The 22,817-nt window shown below is 39.4% G+C and overlaps 1 protein-coding gene across 3 annotated transcripts in view; it reads left to right on the forward strand.

Annotated features, from left to right (window-relative positions):
• The window catches only part of LOC126235975 (probable multidrug resistance-associated protein lethal(2)03659), a 301,252-nt gene that overhangs the window by 251,879 nt on the left and 26,556 nt on the right, over positions 1–22,817 (forward strand). For all 3 annotated transcript variants that reach the window (XM_049944950.1, XM_049944951.1, XM_049944952.1), the window contains 8 exons: positions 183–329; positions 823–1,016; positions 1,118–1,401; positions 5,182–5,261; positions 9,823–9,973; positions 16,523–16,629; positions 16,714–16,837; positions 17,069–17,239. In XM_049944950.1, the coding sequence (XP_049800907.1) occupies positions 183–329; positions 823–1,016; positions 1,118–1,401; positions 5,182–5,261; positions 9,823–9,973; positions 16,523–16,629; positions 16,714–16,837; positions 17,069–17,239 (1,258 nt within the window). The remainder of the gene's footprint in view (positions 1–182; positions 330–822; positions 1,017–1,117; positions 1,402–5,181; positions 5,262–9,822; positions 9,974–16,522; positions 16,630–16,713; positions 16,838–17,068; positions 17,240–22,817) is intronic.

Genomic DNA, 22,817 nt, shown 5'->3' on the forward strand with positions numbered 1-22,817 from the left:
TACGTGTACTACTTCTTGGAGTATGACAGCTATTTTCCATGTTAATCATTAAAATGAGTTTATAGCTTCATATGAATTTCAAACTATTAAAAAATGATTATCACTACATAAATTTATTTTGATAGTATCTCATTGCTTGATATTCATCAATAAACTTACATTGATTAGAAAATAATTTGCAGGGTGTAGTTGAAGCAAAAGGCAGTTACTCTGAGCTTCAGCGGTCTGGTCTAGACTTTGCTAAACTTATGAATTCTGACGAGGGAATTGCAGGCACTGCAGGAGATGGTGACTCTGAGGAAGCTGTAGAGAAATCAAATCTCATTGAGGTGAGTTGTAGTGCATTCTTTCACTGACACCAAACTCTTATCTATTAATCCTAATCCTACCCCTACCCCTACCCTATACTTTCTAGGAGGTATTGTTCTGATACCCACCTCTGTTTCTTTTCTCTTTCTACACACACACACACACACACACACACACACACACACACACACACACACACACACACACACACACGTGTTTGTACACATCATGTTTATGTGAAAAAAGGCTTATGGGGGTATGGAATGAATAGTAGGAGAAAGGTAGTGATGGGGGTATGTAAGAATAACACTATGAAAGCTGATCATCTTAGGCTGCTTGTTTGCATGACTTGGTATACATAAATATCTTCATGAGAAAAACTAATGGTACTGTGATCCTAATATTAATCTCATGTGAAGTTCCTTAAATTTTATTATATCTACAGGTATTTGTCTAAGATGTAATAAAAATAATTAATGCTAGTTTATAACCTGAAATGCCTTTTAATTTTAGCGGACAGTATCGGTAGAAGAAAACTCAGCACCACGGCAAGAAGCAGAACTGAGAACATCTGGTGGTGTCAAGAAAGCTGTTTACTATGCATATTTTTCTTATGGTGGCAACTATTGCCTGCAGTTATTCGTGGCCATTGTATTTATCCTAACACCTGTCTCTGTCCTGGGTGGTGATTACTGGCTATCTTACTGGTAAATATTTCTGTTGCAAGTTTTTGTGTATTAGTTTTAGTTCTGCTTTGGACTTACTGTATTGGAATGCACAGCTAATCACCAATTTTAAAACTTTTTAGGGCCAATTCAGAGGAAGTGCTACAAAGCCTATCCCAGGAAAATAAAACTAGTTTGGCTTTGTATAATGAGACGGAGCCAGACCTTTCACAGCATGGCTGGCTACCAAGCAGAGACACAAGTGTGTACATATATAGTGCAATAATAGGTGCTACAATTCTGATAACAATACTTCGTTCTATATCATTTTTTATTCTTTGCATACGTGCATCCATGAGGCTTCACAATCAAATGTTTATTGGAGTTACACGAGCAACTATGCATTTCTTCAACAATAATCCATCAGGTATGTGTAAATTCATACTCTAATCATTCTTTAAAAAACTGATTTTTGTAAACTAGTATGTGTGAAACACACATTGCTCAGGTGAAAGATATTGTAAATTTCAGTATGCAGTGAAGTTCTACTTAAAACTTTTCAGTTCACTGTTTCTAAATAATTATTTTGTTTTACCTTCAAAGAAAAGTACTAAATTTTGTTTCCTTATCAAGTATTTTCTTATTCCTATAACACTTTAGTATTGTTGTTTAGAAGGCCCACATCAAACCACTCTATTAGGTGACGAAATACCTGTATCATCTCCTGCGAAAGTTTTACTCGTGTATAGAAGTGGAAAATCATTTCCTGGATGATATGTAATCTGTGCTGACATGACTCTTGCCCCCATACCTTGCTAATACCACCACCACCACCACCACCACCACCACCACCACCATGTGCCTCAGCAAAAGATATGCCCTAATGATGTATCATGTTAATCAAACATTCGTTCAGTCGGTGCTATATTGAAAACACACCTACGATTTTTTTTCCTCACCTCTCCATAAATGCTTTAATACTCTTTCACCAGCAAATCAATCTTGTGTGTGCAAACAGGTTTGATGATTTACATTGGGAATGGACATTACTCTGTTGTACCATTCTCTCCTTCGGTTAGGCTTACCCACGTCTGTAGCCATCCGTAAGCTGTAGGTGTTACTTGGTGGTGCTAAATGGCCAGCAACTCAAAGAATTCAGTCATGGATACCAAGAGTTATGAGTTTTGTGAACAAAGATTTCCTTAGCTGTGGGGCAGGTGACTGTGTGCTATTAGGTGTCTGTCACCATAGGCTCTGTGCATGCTTCAGTGACCACTGAACAGCATAACAGCAGTACATGTTGATTCACAGGGAGTGTGGATTTTGACTTAATTGTGTGGATCATGAAGGTGGCACACATCTATCTAATGTATACTACCTGATGTAAGTGAAGCATCCAGAAGACATGATCAGATGTTGTGTAACTACACACATACACACACACACACATACACACACACACACACACACACACACACACACACACACACACACACACACACAATCAGTGGGTACATAATTGATTAAAGTTGAAATTAACTGTAAAAGGTAGTATGTTATGTTTAGTGCTGTTACGAGGCCCGGCAGGAGATACAAAGGTGAGAACAACATAAAATACTGAGGGATCTTAGCGAAGGACATGCAGATGCCACATGCTTGTGAGAGACAGTGTTGCCAGCACCTGGTAGAATTTGAAAGGGGCCTTGTTGTGTATCCATTTGGCCAGCTGGTAGAATGGTACAAAATCCAGATTTGTGGGACTTTCAGGTTCGACAGTGGTTCATTGTTTGACTGCAAGGAAGTGTGAGGGCAGGCACATTATTCACAAAGGTTCAGGTCGAACACATCTGTCTTCCATGAGGAAGGTTCCTGTATTGTACAGAAAACACATAATAACCCCTGCACATATGTGCGTGCCATCTGAGAAAGTAATGGACACCCTGCCACACTTAATGTTATCTTAGACCATTGGTCAGAGACTAGTAGCACTCAGGCTGAGAAATTACTGTCCCATGAAGGACTACTGTTAACAACCCCGACACAAGATTGCTGCACTTGGAGTGATGCTGTGACTGGGAAACGTCTGCTGAAGAATGGGTCACAGTGTTCAGTGATGAATCACTGCTCTGCCTTGCCCCAAATTATGATCATCAGAGAGATCCTATTCTTCCAATGCTTTGGAGAGGGATAGTGGCATTTCTCTTGGCATCATAAATTTGGGAGCAATCAGGTAAGACTTCAGCTCATGTCTGGTAGTGATTGAGGCAACTCTTGACAGCACAGCAAAATCTCAGACATCCATCATCCTAGTGTGTTACTTCTGATGTGACAGTATCATGGCACATGGCATGTGTGTGTATGAAGTGTGTTCATGATGTTGAGGCACCCCTGTGGACAGCAACATCCCCATATTGATCCCAGAGAGAACATGTTAGACTAGCTCAGACATAAACTCCAGCCCAATGCCAGTATTGCAATTGTGTATCAGCTTGCCATAGGAGAGGATACAGTTGCTTTGACACCATTCCCAACTGAGTCAGTGTATGCAGCTAGGCCAGAAGTGGTGCAACATCATGCTATGAGTGGGCTCATTTTGCCATGTGGACACAGTTTTGTAACTGTTGCAATAACATCATATACCACCTCAACCTGTGAAGTTTTATTTCATTTCTTCCTCCCATTCTAGGTGCTTTACATTTTTTGTCACAGTGTACATGTATAATTGGATAATGGAAAATCTGGGTAGAATAAAAATAATATGAAAAAGATAGATTGCTACTATGTAAATAGAGGCGGCACTCAGTGGCACAGGCACATTGAGAAATTGCTTAATACTATAAGCCAGTGGATAAGTCCTTTATCAGACATAAAAAAGGAAAACAATTCGCACACACATTCACACATCTTCATTCACACTTGGGTGTTGTTTTACAGTCTCTTTCCAGGATTTGGCTCAAATGAATGTACAGCCTGCAGTGTAGAACTCTCTTTTTAATCCTAAAGACTCTGGGGCATGAGGGATATTAGAACAGTTTTCTCACCAATTCAGATTCTCCCCCTACTTTCATAGCAATTTCACATATGTACACAGCAGAGAAAATGCCCTAAATGATTCATAACTCCCATATTTGCCTACTTTACCTGGGAAAGGAAGTAGTATTTTGCTTGGCACCAGAGCACATCAGAATCAAAGGAAAAGAGAAAATTTATTTTACTACAAAGGAAGCTTGCAGGGGGCACTGTATAAAATATGCTGTCTGCATTTAGACATTTCTGCACTGTTGAACTGGAAAGTCAAAAGCTGTTTGGAGACAGTGGCTAGAAATGTCTGAAAAGCAGCTGCAGTGTGTGAAACAAACTGGCTGTGGCAATCCTCCTTCCAGTCATGGAAACAGACAGTTAGCTGACCCATGTCATCTACTGTGGGGAGATGCCTGCCCAGCTGATGCCACCTGCAGGGAAGACATTTCAATCATAATATTCTAATAGCCTGTTTGCTGGGTTCATACAAGAGAATGGAAATAAATTTAAGTACGGACTTTTCCTCCATTTTAGCTGCTAAGATGATGAGTGTGGTTCAGATTTTAAAACTTTGTGAGTTGTCAAGACTCCTGTCGAAACTGTTGTTTTGAGTTTCTAATGTGTTCCGTTGTGATGGACGCATCACTTATAATTCAATGTTGTGTTCATTTTAATCACATTCATATAATACTTTCCATATGGGTGCTGAAAGCCACATGTAGTGATGTAGTGCACCCAAACAAGCTGTCAGTCATCAGGTTATTTGGCTATGTCATTCTTGAAGTGCGGTTTTACTGAATGTATGTTTGTGTTAGTTGTCATAAGTCTCTAACATTTATCCTAATTTTTCATCTGTTACTGTCTTGTTTTCTTGAGCAAACACTTAGCTGAAAGTGGTAGGAAATCCTCCAGGAAATGGTTGATGTAAATGTCAAACATTCTCAAGAATTTCCTCACCATGGATCATTATTGTATAAAATTTAAACAGGATAGGAGATGAGTAATAATTGCAAAACTTCTAATAGCTTTTGGAAATAATAGTAAAACTGCTTTTTTCCTTGTACATCCCATTCAACACTTGCTCTTCCACCAAATGGTGCTACCACTCCTTAACATCCTGCTGTTAGTAGTCTGTAATAGACAATTGCAAAATAACTCATTTTATTTTCTTTGATTATGTTTTCAGGTCGAATACTCAACAGGTTTTCGAAGGACATAGGGAATGTAGATGAAGTTCTTCCTATTACAATTGTGGACTGTTTTCAGGTAAATAGTTCAGATTATGTACATTTAATATTGCCTTTTAGTTATATACATTTTTTAAATGCATAACTTATAGAAGTGGGAGCTTCTTCATATGCATGCATGCTAGAGCAGTTGGCTGAAGTTTCTGAGCCACACACACTATCAGATGCCCTATGAAATTCTCATAACCAGAGCTCCAGAACTGATCATCCAGGCAAATGATCCTCAGTGAAGTGACATCACTATAGTTAGATTGTTGCGTATGCATAACTTGCCAGTTCTGGTATTCATATAGTTAACAAAACTCCTGTTCTTGCTTCCATTATTGTGCCAAATGCATGAACAATGTCTTTATCAATTAAACCACTTCCTTTTTGTTGTTGCTTAAATTTTCCCAGTTGATGTGCCTTTTTTATTCTTCTGACTCTTACCACTCACGTGATTTCAAATGACTTGACTTTTATGCTTTTACAAACAAAATCCCTTTTGCTTCCTGCAAAAGTGGAGTAAAATGATATTTTATTTAAGAATAGTCATATAGCTACTGTAGAAAATAAAGATTCCAACAAACTTACTTATTTGGAACTAAGAGTACATTCTCAATTCATTCGCCTAATACATGAGAAATGAAAATTATCCAACAGTTCACTTATTGGATTTCTGAAGCATTCAGTGTGGCAGAGTTCTCCAGAGTATGTGCAGTAATAACCTTTTATATACTGCAATGAGCAGGGGGGGAAAGATGACAGATACCATTTGGTTAAAATGATATTTGAGACAAACCCCAAGTGCTAGCAATTAATCCAGGCTTTGTATCATAACCATTCAGTTTTTTAGTCTGAGGATTTTTCTAAGCTAACAAGAGGTGCGTAAACATAAGTGAAACATGCAGGAAGAGTCACCTCATCTGTTGTCTCCAGTTTACAAAAGCATTTAATATATTATTATACAGTTAGTGGTGACTTCAATCTACCTTCGATCCATTGGTGAAACAACGCATGTTTAAAGTTGGTGGTAGACATAAAACATCATCTGAAATGGTACAGAGTATTTTCTCAGAAAACTGTTTTGAACAGTTAGTTCAGGAGCCCACTTGAAGTGTAAATGATTGTGAAAACATACTTGACCTCTTAGCCAAAAATAATCTTGAGCAAACGGGAAGCAGCATGACAGAGAAGGTGATTAGTGACCATAAAGTTGTTGCAGTAAGACTGAATATTCAACATCCAAACCCACAAAAATCACAAACAGTATATATGTATTTAAAAAAAAACCAAACAACATTGGCATGATGCCTCCTGAAGAGACAGTCTCCACTCCTTTGGCAGACTATGTAAGTGAAGACCAGATTTGGTTTGAATTCAAAGAAATAGTACCAGGGGCAATTAAGAGATATATATACCAAATTAATTAATAAGGGATAGTACTGATCCCTCATGGTACACAAAACAGACCAGAACACTGTTGCAGAAGCTATGAAAAAAGCATTAGAAATTTAGAAGAATGCAAAATCCTCAGGATTGGCAAAGTTTTACAGAAGCTCAAAATTTCACAAGATCTTAAATGCAACATGCTTTCAATAAGTTCCGCAATGAAACTGTCTCAAAATCTGGCAGTTAAATCCAAACAGATTCTGGTCATACATAAAGTACACCGGCGGCGAGATGCAATCAATACCTTCACTCTGCAATGACGATGGTGATGATATTGATCACCACACCATTAAAGCAGAGTTACTAAATATAGTTTTCCAAAAGTTCTTCAGCAAAGAAGAGGAAGTAAATATTCCAGCACTTGAATAAGGAACAACTGCCAACATGAGTATCTTAGTAGTAGATAGCCCTGGTGTAGCAAACAAGCTTAAAGTACATCATAAAGGCAAGGCCTCCAATCCAGGTTGTATACCAGTTCGGTCCCTTTCAGAGTATGCTGATAAAATAGCTCCATACTTTGTAATTGTATGCAGCTGGTCATGAAAGAAAGATTTGTACCTACAGTCTGGCAAGTTGCACAGGTAACAGTAATATCCAAGAAAGGACATATAGGAGTGATCAGCGCACACGCACACACACATGCACAAATCAGTTTACAGTAGGATCTTGCAACATACACAGTGTTCGAACAGTATGAATTACCTCAAAGAAAAGGATGTGCTGACAAATAGTGAATAGAGATTCAGAAAATAAAATTCTTGTGAAATGCAACTAGCTCTTATTCTTGTGAAGTAATGAGTGCTATTGACAGAGTATGTCAAATTGATTCCATGTCTTCAGTTGTCCAGAAGACTTGACACAATTCCTCACAAGAGACTTAAAACCAGACTGTGTGACTGTGTGACTGTGTGACTGTGTGACTGTGTGACTGTGTGACTGTGTGACTGTGTGACTGTGTGACTGTGTGACTGTGTGACTGTGTGACTGTGTGACTGTGTGACTGTGTGACTGTGTGACTGTGTGACTGTGTGACTGTGTGACTGTGTGACTGTGTGACTGTGGGGTGTCATCTCAGTTCTGCGGTGGGATTCATGATTTTTTGCTAGAAAAGTCTGTAGTAATTGATTGAGAGTCATTGAATAAGTACGTGTAATATTTGATTGTCCCCAAGGAAGTGGTAGAGGCCCTCTGTTTTCCTTGATCTATAAATGACTTAAATCAGTCTGAGCAGCTATTTTTTATTGTTATCAGGTGATGCCATCATTTATCATTTTGTAAAGTCATCAGATGATCAAAACCAATTGCAAAATGATTTAGACAAGGTATGTATATGGTGCAAAGATTGGCAATTGGAAGTGAAGTCATCCACATCAGTACCAAAAGGAATCTATTAAATGTTGGTTACACACCAAATCACACAAATCTAAAATTCAACTGAACACTTGGGGATTATAATTATGAATAACTTAAATTGGAATGGCAACAAAGATGATGTGGGAAAAGTGAACCAAAGATGGATATTTACTGGCAGTATACTAAAAAATGCAACAAGACTACTAGAGAGGTTGCCTGCACTGTGCTTGTCTGTCCTCTTATGGAGTAATGCTGCACAGTACGGGGTCCGCTTCAGATAGGGTTGATGGTGGACATTAAAAAGTGAAAGGAAGTGTAGCTCGTTTTGTACTAGTGCGGAACAGGGGAGAGTGCGCCATGGTTAAGATTCGTGGATTGGGGTGGCAATCTTTTTTAAAAAAAAGACCTTCTTCACTGTGAGAGGAACTTCTCATGGAATTTTAATAATCAACTTTCTCCTCAGGCAACGAACATATTTTGTTGGTGCCAATGTACATAGGGAAAATGATCACAATAAGAGATCAGAGCATAGAAAGATTAGTGTTTGTTTCTCCCATGCACTGTTAAAGAGTGGAACTGTAGACAAATAGCTTGAAAGTAGTCCCATAAACCCTCTGCCAGGCACTTGTGAATTGCAGCGTAATGATGCAGATATAGTTCTGTTCCCACTAAGATAAATTCTAAATAAGTATCTGTATCAACTTGCTATATTGCAGCTATGGTAATTAATTTTACTAATAATAGAATCTGAGACTGAAAAGTTCAATGATGTTTCACTCTCTGTAATCCAAAAAGTGGTTCTGAAGCAACTGTAGTGTTTAAATTTTTGGATTACTATGTTTGATCACCAGACAGACTGAGCTGTAGAAATTACTACTACTCCAGTTGTAAGTTTTTTAATTAGGATGTCAGTGGATTTGGCCTAATTTTAAAGCACGTTTTCAGTTCAGAAAATGACAGTTATTAATCTTACTAAACATGTTTAATGCCATTTGAGCATGGTCTTGTATGAGGCTGAAACAAAATGGGCTCAACTGTTTATAGTTGTGTAACTCTTTGGATGCTGATGAGGAATTAAAGGAAACTACAGAAGTCCTCCTCTTTGTAAAAGCCACTGCACTGTTCTTTCTGAAGATGAAGACGACAGTGTTGAAATTGGCACTGAAGGCATTTTGTTTGATGCAACAAGTAGAACAGAATTTTTTCACAAATCCTAAACAAGGCATACTCCCTGATAGTGAGGTTGATATATCACTCTTCTGTACTGGTTATACATGTTGCCTTCTTTTACCTTTGATGTGATACAATCATATGTGAAGACACAAGTCAAACATAATAGCCTGTGTGTAGTTTCTCTTACTACATCTGCTAAAATGAACAGAAGTGATCAGTCAACTTTACGAATACCTTAAATGAATTGGGATGTCACAGCATTAATGCACTAGACTTGTACGTGGGAGGAGTGAGATTGAAATCTTCCTGTTCACAGTGGATTAGGTTATCAATAGCTTTTTGAAGTCATTCTAGGGTATGCCGTGATTTAGGTAGTACTCAAGTGGTCGTGTGCAGCTGTAATATGGGATTACACCTGCTGACACTTCCAGATGCAAGCAGCCAACATCATTTGAAACAAAGGTATTCAGGGTGGAAGTGTTAATATTTTTTTAGTTCCTGTGCATCAAGCCTGATAAACTGGCAAAATAATAGCAATATTGTTCCGTGTTCAAGTAGATGTGTAATGCAAATAGTCTGGCAAACGATATGCTGTGTACTAAAGATTACTTCTGCTTTTCCAGATAATCCTCACACTTGTAGGGACAATCATCATAGTAGCTGTTGTTAATTATTGGACACTGATACCAACTATAGTGCTGGCTGGTGTCTTCTGGTTGATTCGGACAATATTCCTCAGTGCATCACGCAGCCTGAAGCGTCTAGAATCAATAAGTGAGTAAACGTGCAAATATTACTTTTCCAAAGTAATTGCAGCTATTCAATATAATTTTGTTTTTAAAATTGTGTAAGAAATTGTATTTGTCACACACAGTATGTAAACATGTCAAGAATGAGATTACCACACTTTCATTGAAAGTTTAGGAGGAACATGTAGAATGCCAGTAAAATGCAATTAACATAATATATCCATGTTTGGTAATAAAGTGTAAGTAACAGTTATGTGTGATAACATTGTTGACAGGGAACTGAGTGTGTCACAAATATTCTCCCTGTGAGAGGCTAAACTCATTGCCAGTGAGTCTTGTTTTACACCTTCTATGGTGAGGTCTTCACACGTATATTTCACAAATATTGATTTCATCTTCAAATAAAGCCAGGAAAATATACCCCAGATACTGGCTGGCCTTGCAGGCTCCTTTCCCTGGGTCACAACCACCACCACTGTGTTTTATTGTTCTACTACTACTACTACTAATCATCATAATCGTAATAATCTGTTCTGCCAAAGGGTAAAAGACTCCTGTACCCATTTGGCTGGCTACGTATCCTGCCAAAAGTGTCATAAGGTACCGTATTTACTCGAATCTAAGCCGCACCTGAAATATGAGACTCGAAATCAAGGGAAAAAGAATTTCCCGGATCTAAGCCGCACCTGAAATTTGAGACTCGAAATTCAAGGGGAGAGAAAAACTATAGGCCGCATCTCCAAATCGAAACAAAGTCAGTCCATTTTAATATGAGACACAATTTAGGTCGAATGAATGACTATACAGTTACAGTAGTTAGGTTCGAGTCGTAAGCTTAGCAGTTAAGCTTTACCAGGTAGCCATTGCCATGCGTCAGGCGCTCCGTCCGTTTTTATATGGGTACCCTTCCTTTTCCACGTGCTTCGTCTGGTTTGAATTGATTGCTTATTTTTCTTTGATCTGATAAGCGCAGTTTTCTTTGTTATAGGTGTTTATCACTCTAAGCTGAAAATGCGTTACTGTACTGTGTCATGCATTGTTTGTCGAATTCTGATAGTGCGTGTTTACGGCCTGTCGCTGCTCGCGGCATGGCTTGCTTTTGTGCGTGCTACTGCCACTTTTTCTTTTTTAAAGGGGGGGGGGGGGGGGAGAGGAATCGTCTCATTAATGAAACACTGGCAAGAAACTGCTATTTGTTGTTACCTACACTGCTGCTTTCTTTGGTAATGATCAACAAGAACCAACTAATAGACTGCGTATGATAGATGATGTTGTGAACGAGAGTTAGCGAAAATTTTTCACCGTTTGAAAATCTTTGCAGGCGCCTCTTTAGTACATTACATTCTACACAGAAATTAGTCATCTTAGATTTAAAAATCTAGTAAACTGCCGTGCTCCATTTCTGACTATATCACTATTAAGCATAAGAATAATATGAATATAAACATGACACGATATGTATATTCTTCCGCATTTGCTGTTGTTTCACTCTAGTTTTGTAGTTCATTAGGCAGACAGGATTTAAACGAGATAACAGCAAACATGAAACAATACATGGCAAAATGTTCATATGCGTATTATTCTTATGGTGACGAGGATACTGCATGTGATTCACAATTTATCAAAGTTCCTATTAGCAACCATCTCTTCTCACAGATAGGAAAAAATTCAGAACGTAGAGTTGGCCATATTGACAAACATCCCAAACAGTCTTGCCAGTCGGATTTTCGTAGTACATTGAAATGCTGCTACATTCTAAGATGAAAAATACGGAATTTGTATTTACTTCGTTGGATAATGTATGAAAATGCAGTGGTCGAAACTCGGGGCGGAGAAAATAGCTCGTCTTCCACCTTTTTTTTAAATTTATTTACTGACGCACAGGTTTTGGCGCCAGTATTTCTTTGTGCCCACAAAGCATGCCTGTGTAGTGCTACATATATTCGAAGGCAGAAGTAAGTTGTGGCGGCACCCACCAACTTTTTTCAGAATTTCCGCTTGCTTTGCATTCGATTCTAAGCCGCAGGCGGTTTTTTAGATTACAAAAACCGGAAAAAGGTGCGGCTTAGATTCGAGTAAATACGGTATAATCATTAGTATATAAAATAAGAAAACTATTTTTCAGAATTAGAAATTGCAGGTTTGCATGGAAAGACAATATTAACCATGTAGAAGATACGTTAAGTCACAAAAAGGCGCACAGAGACTGCTGTACATTTCAGCTTTAGGTCAGATCACCACCTGCAGTGACATACTCACGTGTGCGCACGCCCACTGTTTCTGACCACTGTGGCCAGATTGAGTTGTAACTGTGATGGCAGCAGCAATCTAGTGGTGGGGGTAAGGAGGAAGTATGGAGGGGAGGGGAAGGGATAGCAGAGTAAGGTTTGTGAGGGGGGGGGGGGGGTGGCAGTGAAAGTAATGAAGAAAAGGACTAGTTGGTGCATTGGTGAAATTAAAGGCTGTGATGTACTGGAGTGGGAGCAGGGAAGGAAATGTTAAATGGAGGGCAGGGGCAGGAACTAGTGAAGGTTGAGGTAAAGAGGTTAAGGGAACATAGGGTGCATTGCAGGGAGAGTTCCCTCTGGCACAGTTGAGAAAAGCTAGTGGTGGTAGGAAGGATACAGATGGTGCAGATGGTGAAACAGTCATGGAAGTGAAGTACACTGTGTGGGGCAGCATGTTTAACAACTGAGTGGTCTAGCTCTGTCTTTATCAGTTTTAGCAGCCATTCATGTGGAAAGAACTTACTCATTATGCCCACACATAAAGCAGCACAGATGACTGCTTTCAGAGCCAGCTCTGGGATTTGATGGGATAGGAGATGGCTGTGACTGGAGTGGTGGTGGTGGTGGTGGTGGTGGTGGTGGTGGTGGTTGTAGGAGACAGTCATCACTTTTAGGTTTACTGAAAGGTTATGAGGTATGAGACAAGGTAGATGCCATGACCCCCCACCACCAGGCGCACCACCAATGTGCTTCACTTCAATGAGTGATTCAGTCTGTGCTATCTGTATCCTTCCTATCACCATCTGCTTCTCTGAACTGCACAGGTAGGAACTCCCTACTCCCTCTTACATACCCTATGCTCTTGTAACCTCCCTGGCCTAAACCTTCACTAGTCCCTGTCCTCCACTTAAATATCCCCTTCTCCGCTCTTGCTCTAGCACGACATAGATTTATATTTGAGCAACACACCCACTGGTCCTTTCCCCTTCCCCTTCCCTATGTCTTCTTCTCTGCTCTCCTCCTCCAAACATCCAGGCTGTACCTAGCCGCTGTCATGCCCTGTCCCCACCATGTCCCTGCATGCTCTCACAAGCAGCACTACAGCTTCCCCTACACCAGTCTATTATTCCCCACCCCTTTGCTGCTCCTTGCCGCCCCCCCACCCCCACCCCTCCCATTAGACACAGCTATGACAGTGTCTGGCCACAGTGGTCATCTGTGTGAATTTTGCTCGTGTGAGTTTTGCGCTCGTGTGAGTTAGTTTTGCGCTCGTGTGAGTTAGTTTTGCGCTCGTGTGAGTTAGTTTTGCGCTCGTGTGAGTTAGTTTTGCGCTCGTGTGAGTTAGTTTTGCGCTCGTGTGAGTTAGTTTTGCGCTCGTGTGAGTTAGTTTTGCGCTCGTGTGAGTTAGTTTTGCGCTCGTGTGAGTTAGTTTTGCGCTCGTGTGAGTTAGTTTTGCGCTCGTGTGAGTTAGTTTTGCGCTCGTGTGAGTTAGTTTTGCGCTCGTGTGAGTTTTTTTTTTTTTTTTTTTTTTTTCTACTTCAGGAGGTGGCCTTTTGGCCAAATGATTAAATGTGTAGCAGTCTTTCTGTTTTGCCTGCCTGCGACTCAACATTTCCTCTATATGGTGACTAACAACCTATCCTTTTTATAATACTGTTGTTCAATTCTGGAATGTCCGTTTTTGCACCCACTATTTGACTTCTGCTATTCATCTTAAGATTCTTTGAGCACTTAGACTGAGTGGTCACTGTCTGGTTTTTACCCTTACTCTGAAAAAACATTGCTGTGTCCTGATGTATACCAGACTTTCCTTCCTAGTGCCTCATACGCCTGTTGGGTCTCCGTGTGAAAATGGCTCTGAGCACAATGGGACTTAACTTCTGAGGTCATCAGTCCCCTATAACTCAGAACTAGTTAAACCTAACTAACCTAAGGACATCGCACACATCCATGCCAGAGGCAGGATTCGAACCTGCGACCAAAGCGGTCGCGCGGTTCCAGACTGCAACGCCTAGAACTGCTCGGACACTCAGGTCGGCGGTCCCCATGTGACTTGAACGCCTGTAGGGTCCCCATATGTATATCTCTGCTTGTGGTTGTTCTGTGTAACACTTCTTTTCGATGTTTTACATTTTCATGGGATGAAATGACAAGCAGTAAATAAGAAATTGGGTGCAGGTCCCAAGCATTGTGTACATGTAATCTGTCTATGTTAATTTGCTTCTGTGACAAGTGCGAATGTAGATGAGAATTGTATCTCAAAATGCAAAAATGGGAAAATGTGAAGTTACCTAATAAATGCTAATTCATATTGAATTCTACCCTATGAACTATTTGATCAGAGACAGTTTGAAGTAGCTTTATTTTCTGCATGTGAATATCAAAAATTGACCAATTTTCAGTTACTGGTGTTGCAAATCATCTGGCAAAGCCCAAAGAAAATGCTCATAAAAAATAAATTGCACAAAGGCAATGAGATACCAGTAAGCCTGATGCTCTGATGCCACACTAGTTTACTCAACATACCATGCTTCCAGGTTTGTTTTTTCTTTTTTAAAATGTGAGAACACTTCCAAAGCCAGTGTATTAACATCAGAGTTAAAAACGTATTTTTGGTGCAAACTTATGCTTGTACACACATGCTTGAAACATGTGGAGGCATTAGGGATTTGTTTGCTTGCACAAAACACATGCACATGCCCATGCAAACTTGTTACACTTGCAGTTAAGTGTGGCAGGTGTTTTGAACTGTGGTTGCGTCATCGACAGAGGTGAGACCTAAACTTCCTCGTTGACAACACTCGCACTCTCAGCAAGCATTTGTATGGTAGCAAGGACTGAAGGCTTGGCTTTGTTCATTGCACATTGTTTTCTTATTTTCTTATTATTTATTGGAAATGCACAGATACCTTGCAAAGAATTACATTCACCTTACATTACATTCACATTACTTGTCTTTGCTATAAGCTACTATGGATCTGTCTATTCCTGCATTTGATAATATGGTATTGGTCGTAAAATTCCAAGCACAAAAAAAAAACACACACACACACACACACACACTCACTTTGTTTAGTTTTGGTTCATGAAATAATTTGTTGTACCACACCTTGTGGTGAAAACCATGGGTTGCCAGACTCGTCATCACGTATCGCGTTTCATGGTTAGTTTCTATCCAGGTCCTATCTTGCACAGCAGACGTTGCATAGAAGTCCTCCAGCATGCTGTTTTTCTTCTCATGCAAGTGTTTTCTTATTTTGCAATCAGTGAAGAGACTAACACTGCCCCATCACCAAGTTTCATTATGGCCCTCACAGCACCAAAAGGGGTAGGCAGTTCTGCTTTCGAAGAAATGCAGGAAATGAGTCCAGTCTGGCAGCCCTGCAAGAGGGAGGCAAGGCTTGTTTCCCTCATACCACTCCTCTATCCTCTGGTGGTCGAAATAAGAATTCATTTCTGTTAGTGGCCAATTGCCAGTTTGTAGTGTCTGCACAGCAGTGACTGGAAAAAAATCTGTGAGCGTATTTAGACTGTGCTGAAAGTCTTACTGTAACATGCAAATAGTTAACTTTTGGTTCTAGGTCTATGCTAAGTGTGTTGTCAGTTCTGTCTGTAGCATTGTGAAGTAAGAGTTGCACTGCAATGAATGTCATTGAAAGGCCAAAATCAATATTCTGTAAATTTTGTAATTATTGAATTGGCAAGGAAAGGAAAATAATGTTGAGAAAGGCCTTAAATCCGAGAAGCATCCTATTCACTGGTGAGAGAATATTGCTGCTTTTCAACAGAAATAATTGTTGGCTGAAAGTTTAAAAAGAGCCAAAAGACTAACAGTGTATTTGGTTCCTTGTTTGTTGGTTGTGTTGCCAATGGTACGTCCACCTCACAGAATGACTGAATCAGATGCGTATCAAACTGCACTGCAGATGCTTGGAGGTTCCCCCCCCCCCCCCCCCCCCCCCCCCCATAAATATAGATGTGACACAAACAGTATCTTTTAATGTATTTGGAATCCATATGCAAAGCAGCAGCTGAAGAAGGGAATTAGCTTAGCCATTTAAATATGAACCTATCAGCATTTTAGGGGTTTTCCAACAGAGATGTGAATCATGCATGGAACATCTTGAAAAATCAAAACTGAATCTGTACATTTATTACTTTGTCATATCATTCTCAGGATGAAAATAGTTTTAATTATCTTCCTCAGAAATTCTTGTCTTACAGTGCTGCTGCTTGGAAAGGAAATGTGTGTATAAAACAATCACGAAAACTGATCTGAAATTCACTGTTGGAAAAAAGTAAATTTCATGATGATCAATTTTTAATAATTATTATTTTCTTTCCAGCTCGCAGTCCAGTTTTTTCTCATACCAATGCATCACTGCAAGGTCTATCCACTATACGTGCATTTCGTGCACAGCAAATGCTCGAAACAGAATTTGATCGTACTCAGGTTTGTATATCCAGCTATCCCATGCCATTCAGTTACTACAACAAATATTGCATTTTCATTAAGTACCTGTGTATTTTTTTACAGGATATAAATTCTTCTGCTTTCTACGTATTTATGGCTATCAGTAGAGCATTTGGTCTATGGTTGGATTTGGTTTGTGTTGCTTATCTTGCTGTTGTTGCTTACAGCTTTCTAATTCTGGGACAAGGTAAGTCAGTAAGAATGTTGTCGACTTCTCACCTCACAAGATATGCTGTGTCGAAATTCTTCAGAAACAATATTATTTGTGGACAACCTCCACCTCAGATCATAGAGGATATGACCATATTAATTGTTACAGCATCTACTTAACTTGAAGTTACGCTTTTTATGTGCAGATGTAAATTACATGTGTTTTTTTTAAGTTGCTAAAATTTGACATGATGTTGCACTCTTGCAGATGTGTTTGGAGGGAGTGTGGGTTTGGCAATCACACAGTCTCTCAATTTGATGGGCATGTTCCAATGGGGTATCCGTCAATCAGCTGAACTCATAAACCAGATGACTGGTGTAGAACGTGTTCTAGAATTTGCCGATTTAAAGCCTGAACCATCACTAGAATCATCTGATGGTAAGTTTTGTAACTTGTTCCTGAAATTAATATTTCATTCAGCAGCAGACCGTATACTGTTTTCAAAACTTTCAAACAGGTTAAAACTGTGTGCCGGACTAAGACTAAAACCTGGAACCTTGCCTTTTGCAGACAATGCTGTCACAGACTGGTATATCTGGGTATGACACACAGCCTGTTCTCACAGCTGTACATCTGCCAGTACCTCACTACTAACTTTCATACTTAACTGGAACTTTACTGCGTACCTAGTATTCTTTGTGAAATACTAGTCCTGAGAGCCACCCAAGATAGCTGATATGCCACACCTACATTTCCACTTAAGATTTTTATGACACATGCACCTAATATTCCCTATTCTTTAGGAAGGCATCTATTCCAAAGAACAGTGAATATCCGGACAAGTGCAGATACAGTTAAAACTGACTCGCTGCCATGTGACTACTTTTGCGCATTAACAATCAAAAGAAATTTTGACAAAAAAAAAGAAACGGTTAAAAATAAGAAACAGTTAATGAAATTTAGAATAAACGAACTGAATCAGTTATAATTTTGGATTGCAAATCACTTCAACTGTTGCCATTACAGTGTTTGAGTAAAATTACTGTAAGATCATTAGTTGTGCATGAGATGTGTTCAAAAAATCAGGTGACTTCATAGTTTTATAAAAAATATTTCTTTATTCATCAACATTTATGTTGGCCTCCTCAAAGTAATTCCCCTCAGATACAATATGCTTGTGCCAACTCTTCTTCCAATCCTCGAAGTGCTCCCCCCGTAAGCGCTCCCCCCGTAAGCGCTTTATGGTGCAGCCGTGCGTACTTCCAGCCATGCATTTTTTTATTTCCTCAGTTGTTGAAAATTTTCATCCTTTCATAAGTCTGTTCAGTTTTGGGATCAGGAAAAAGTCGCGGGGGACCAAATGTGGTGAAAATGCTGGCTGAGACATGATTGTCATGTTCCTGGCCATAAAATCTCCCGCAAACAACTATGAATGAACAGGTGCATTGTTGTGATGAAAAAGCCATGAATTGTTTTTCTGCAATTAGATGTTTTTTGCATATTGCTTTTCGCAAACAGCGCATAATGTTCAGGTAATACTCCTTATTGACTGTATGACCTAGAAGCAAAAATTTGTGATGCACTATGTCACGGTAATTGAGCAAAACTTTGACATTTGATTGAAATTGGTGTGCTTTTTTCGGTCTTGGCTCTCCGGGATGCTTCCATTGGGACAATTGGGCTTTGGTTTTGACGTCATAACCATAAAAACATGTTTTGTCACTAGTTAATGACCCTTTTGAGCAAATAGGGGTCATCTTTGATGTCATTCCACAGCCCCTGAGTAATGCTCGTGAGACAGTTCTTCTGATCAAAATTGCGAAGTTTTGGAACAAACTTCGCTGACACACCTCATGCCCAAAACATTCGAAAAAATTCCGTGACATGAGATGACCGATATGCCAACATCCTCAGCAACTTCTCTTATGGTAATTAGACAATTTTCCAAACAATTTTCTTCACAGCTTTGGTGTTATCATACGTTGTTGATGTGCTGGGGCATCCAGAGCGAGGTTCGTCATTAACATCTTTCCGACCGTCGTGGAAGAGCTTGTACCACTTGTAAACAATTTTTTTTTTTTTTTTTTTTTAAATTATTACTTAGAACCGACTCACTGTATGACACTGACACTTCCACACTCAATTTTATGCAAATTCTTTGGTCCATTTTTTATAATAATCTAAAACTGTCGAGCACACTAAAACACTTTTAACCTTTCTATCTGTCAAAAGCAAACAAAGTACGCTGTATACTTGAAACTGTGAATATATGTTCAGGACATGTGTACCAACATAACAAGTAGAAAAGATCAATAATCAAATGTAAGTTGCCTGCGCAATTTGAAAAGTCGCCTTATTTTTTGGACAAACTTGCAAACTAGTCACAATATTGTAATCAGGTGAGAATGGAATCAAAAGCACTGACTCAAGCTCAGATGTAAAAACAAAGTTAATCAGAAAACCAGCAAAATAATTCTTTAGGTTGAACTAAATTTTACGTAACTCCTTTTACGTCACTGTACCTTGTCCAATATATTTCCATTCAGTAGATTGCATCCTTGAATCCTGGTTGTAGAGTGCTTGTAACATTGTCCATTACCTTTACCTTAAACACTTCATTGGACTTAAAATGTTTACCATTAACTAATTTCTTTAGATGTGGCGATAGTTGGAAAGCAGTGGGTGTAAAGTAAAAAGTTGCAATCCCTCAGTTTTCCTTCTAGCAAAGCAATTATGTGGGTATGTGCATTGCCGCAGTGTAATTAAACACCAGTGGCTTTCACAATTAGTGGCAAGGTGGACTGGCTTGTTGCCTGTGATATTCTGATGTGTAGGTGGAGAAATGATGAAGTTGCATGATGCAGGACACGAACTGGTTTGTGGCATGTGGGTTTACCTCATGCTGTGCACTCAGAAGTGCAAGTATCTTCTGTATATAAGAAGGGTAAAAGAACAGACCTACAAAATTACAGATGAATATCACTAACAATTGCTTGCTGGAGAATCCTTGAACACACAATAAATTTTCTTGAGACTGAGAAGCTTATGTCCATGCATCATCATGGTTTTAGGAAGCATTGTTCATGTGCAACTCATCTTGCCCTTACCTTGTAGAATACATGGCAAACTATGGATGAAGGGCAAGAGGCAGAGGGCAGAATTCTGGATTTTGGGAAAGCATTAGACATGGGGCCCCACTACGGATGATTAATGAAGGTATGAGCATATGGAATACGTTACAAAATATCTGAGGGACCCAAAGAACCCAGTATGCTGTCCTTGATGGTGAGTTCATCAGAGATAAGGGTATCCTCAGGAGGGTCCCAGGGAAATGTAATACACCTGCTGCTGTTTCTGTATACATAAATGATCTGGCAGACAGTAATGTGTTGTTGTTTGTTGTTGATGCTGTAGTGTTTAGGAAGATTTCAAAGTTGACTGTAGGATGATAGAAGATAGGTTAGACAAACTTTATAGTTCATGTGATGACAGGCAGCTCGCTCTAAATGTATAAAAATGTAGGTTAATGCGGATGAGTAGGGAAAACAAACATGTAATGTTTGGATATAGCATTAGTATTGTCGTGCTTGACACAGTCACATCATTTAAAGATCAGGGCATAATGTTGCAAAATTATGCGAAAGAATGAGCATATAAGGATTATGGTAGGGAAGGCGTATGGTAGACTTAGATTTATTGGGAGAATTTCTAGAAAATGTGTTTCATCTTTAAAGGAGACAGCATGCTAGATAAGAGTGTGATCTATTATTGAGTGCTGCTTCAGTGTTCATTATCTGTACCAGGTTGGATGAAAGTAAGACTTCAGACCAGTTCAGAAGTGGGATGCTAGATTTGCTACTAGAAGGGTTGAACAACGCGGAAGTATTATGGAGATGCTTCGGTAACTCAAATGAGAATCGCTGGAGGGAAAGAATATTCTTTCCAAGGAACACTGTTCAGAAAATTTAGAGAACAGGGATCTGAAGCTAATTGCAGAAAGAATCTATTTCCACCAACACACATTTTGTGTAAGGACCAGAAAGATAAATCAGGGCTCATATGGAGGCATAGTTCTTCCCTTGCTCTGTTTGCAAGTGGAATAGGAAAGGAAATGACTGGTAGTGGTACAGCGTATCCACCGTTGTGCAGAGAGAGAGAGAGAGAGAGAGAGAGAGAGAGAGAGAGAGAGAGAGAGAGAGTGTGTGTGTGTGTGTGTGTGTGTGTGTGTGTGGAAGCAGAGTAGATCTTCTCAGAACTGAGATGAGGGAGTATAAATATAAAGTGCTCCAGCAGTGTCTGTCATCTGCTGCCTACACCAACTACTAATCCACACCAGCTGATGAGGTGATTCATAGTTACCTATCATTGTCTAAAACTAGCTCCCACCTCTACCAACTATTCATACATCAGCCTCTCCTAGGCCTGATGCTGCCAATGCCTGAAAAGATGCCGTCCAACTGTGGTATTCTGCCGTCTGTCATCAACAGACTCGTGGACATCTCAAAGGGGTACTGAGTTCATAGCCCGTGCCTGGGTGCATCCTGCACCTTATCTCCTAGGGGGGGGCTACTGTCTGACATAGAAATGAACTTGCAGGTTTCTCGAAACTTCAAGCGTGTCATTGTTGTGTTGCCTCCTTGCAAACGTGCAGCGACAATACTTCACCTTATGTTAAGCTGATAAGAGCTCTGCCTACCAGAGTAAACACACATCAGAGATGACGCCAGCCCTTTCTACAGGAGTTTTCTAAATGAAACATGATGCGTATGGGGCTGCCGGCTTCTAACTACTGCCAGAAGTGACTTTGCAATTTCACCACTTCACAGAAAGAGGCTCTCTCTTGCAGTCCTGACCTCATTCAAACTATATTTTTCATCCACTGGAGATAAAACTGAATTTGTGTCTAACAATTATTGTCTTAACCTTTGAATGTAATTGGTGAAAATAATCCCAGAAAACAATGGTAATAACCTTTCTGGTAGAGAAAATTCTCTTCATTTTCTTTGGACTGTGGCTGTTCCATCAGGTGATGCACAGTTAGATGTATTTTGTCAGTGAAAAACATCTATATGTAGGCTGCCCCTAGGCAGAGGTACAAGACAGTTTTCTTACTGTAAAGCGTTTACTATCGAAACAAACTGTTCACAGCTCATGCTGTTTAAATTTCTTCAGTTTACTTGTGGTTTTCCCCTAAACTAAATTAGAAAAATTCATATTTTATCAAAAGTTGTCACACAGTCAAAGAGCCAAGGTATACTTCCTGCCTGGTACTAAATTGGCACAGAGGTTTCTTTGTGTTTTGTAGGGTACAGCTTTGGTAGCCACTTGCCACAGTTGACATGCTGAGCAACTGTTGGGCATGTAAATGAGACTGAACATACAGTGAGCCGTCAGTGTCCTCCTCCGGAGCTAAGTAATTAAAACCAGATAGGGATAAAGTATCAGGGGACTGTGTTATACTGTTGCAACTGCCTAATTCTTATCCATATTAATTTGGGTTTCACAAAGATTGAGTTGAAATAAAGTGAGTGATAGTATGTTTTTCTCCAAACAATACGTTTTGCATTAAGTGTACTTCACTCCTTTTGCATTGCTGCAGTGTATAGTTAGGGTAATTCCTTAGTTATGTTTAGTTTCTGGATGCCTCGAAGCTGCACTCTGTCAACTAACTATGGTGAATTTGGGCATAAAACTTTTAAATTAAGATATTACAAAGTACATATATTGTAAATGTCCTAATGATATATAAAATGATTTTTAAGGGACATATTTAACTTCGATAGTAACTGAAAACTATACATTTACTCCCAGTAGTCTGATTTTGGCTTAATTCTGTTGTCAAGGGTTGCTGTGAGATCAGGTAATAGATGAAATGCCTATATTATGAATAGTAATCGACATATACACACAGTGTCAAAAAGTGAGCATACTGTCAGAAGTGCATATGTCAGATACAGTGGTGATGACTTTCTTTTGTGGACCATCTACATATACACTCGGCAAACCACTGAGATGC

This window comes from Schistocerca nitens, chromosome 2, assembly GCF_023898315.1.
Source record: "Schistocerca nitens isolate TAMUIC-IGC-003100 chromosome 2, iqSchNite1.1, whole genome shotgun sequence".
NCBI classification, from domain to species: Eukaryota; Metazoa; Arthropoda; class Insecta; order Orthoptera; family Acrididae; genus Schistocerca; species Schistocerca nitens.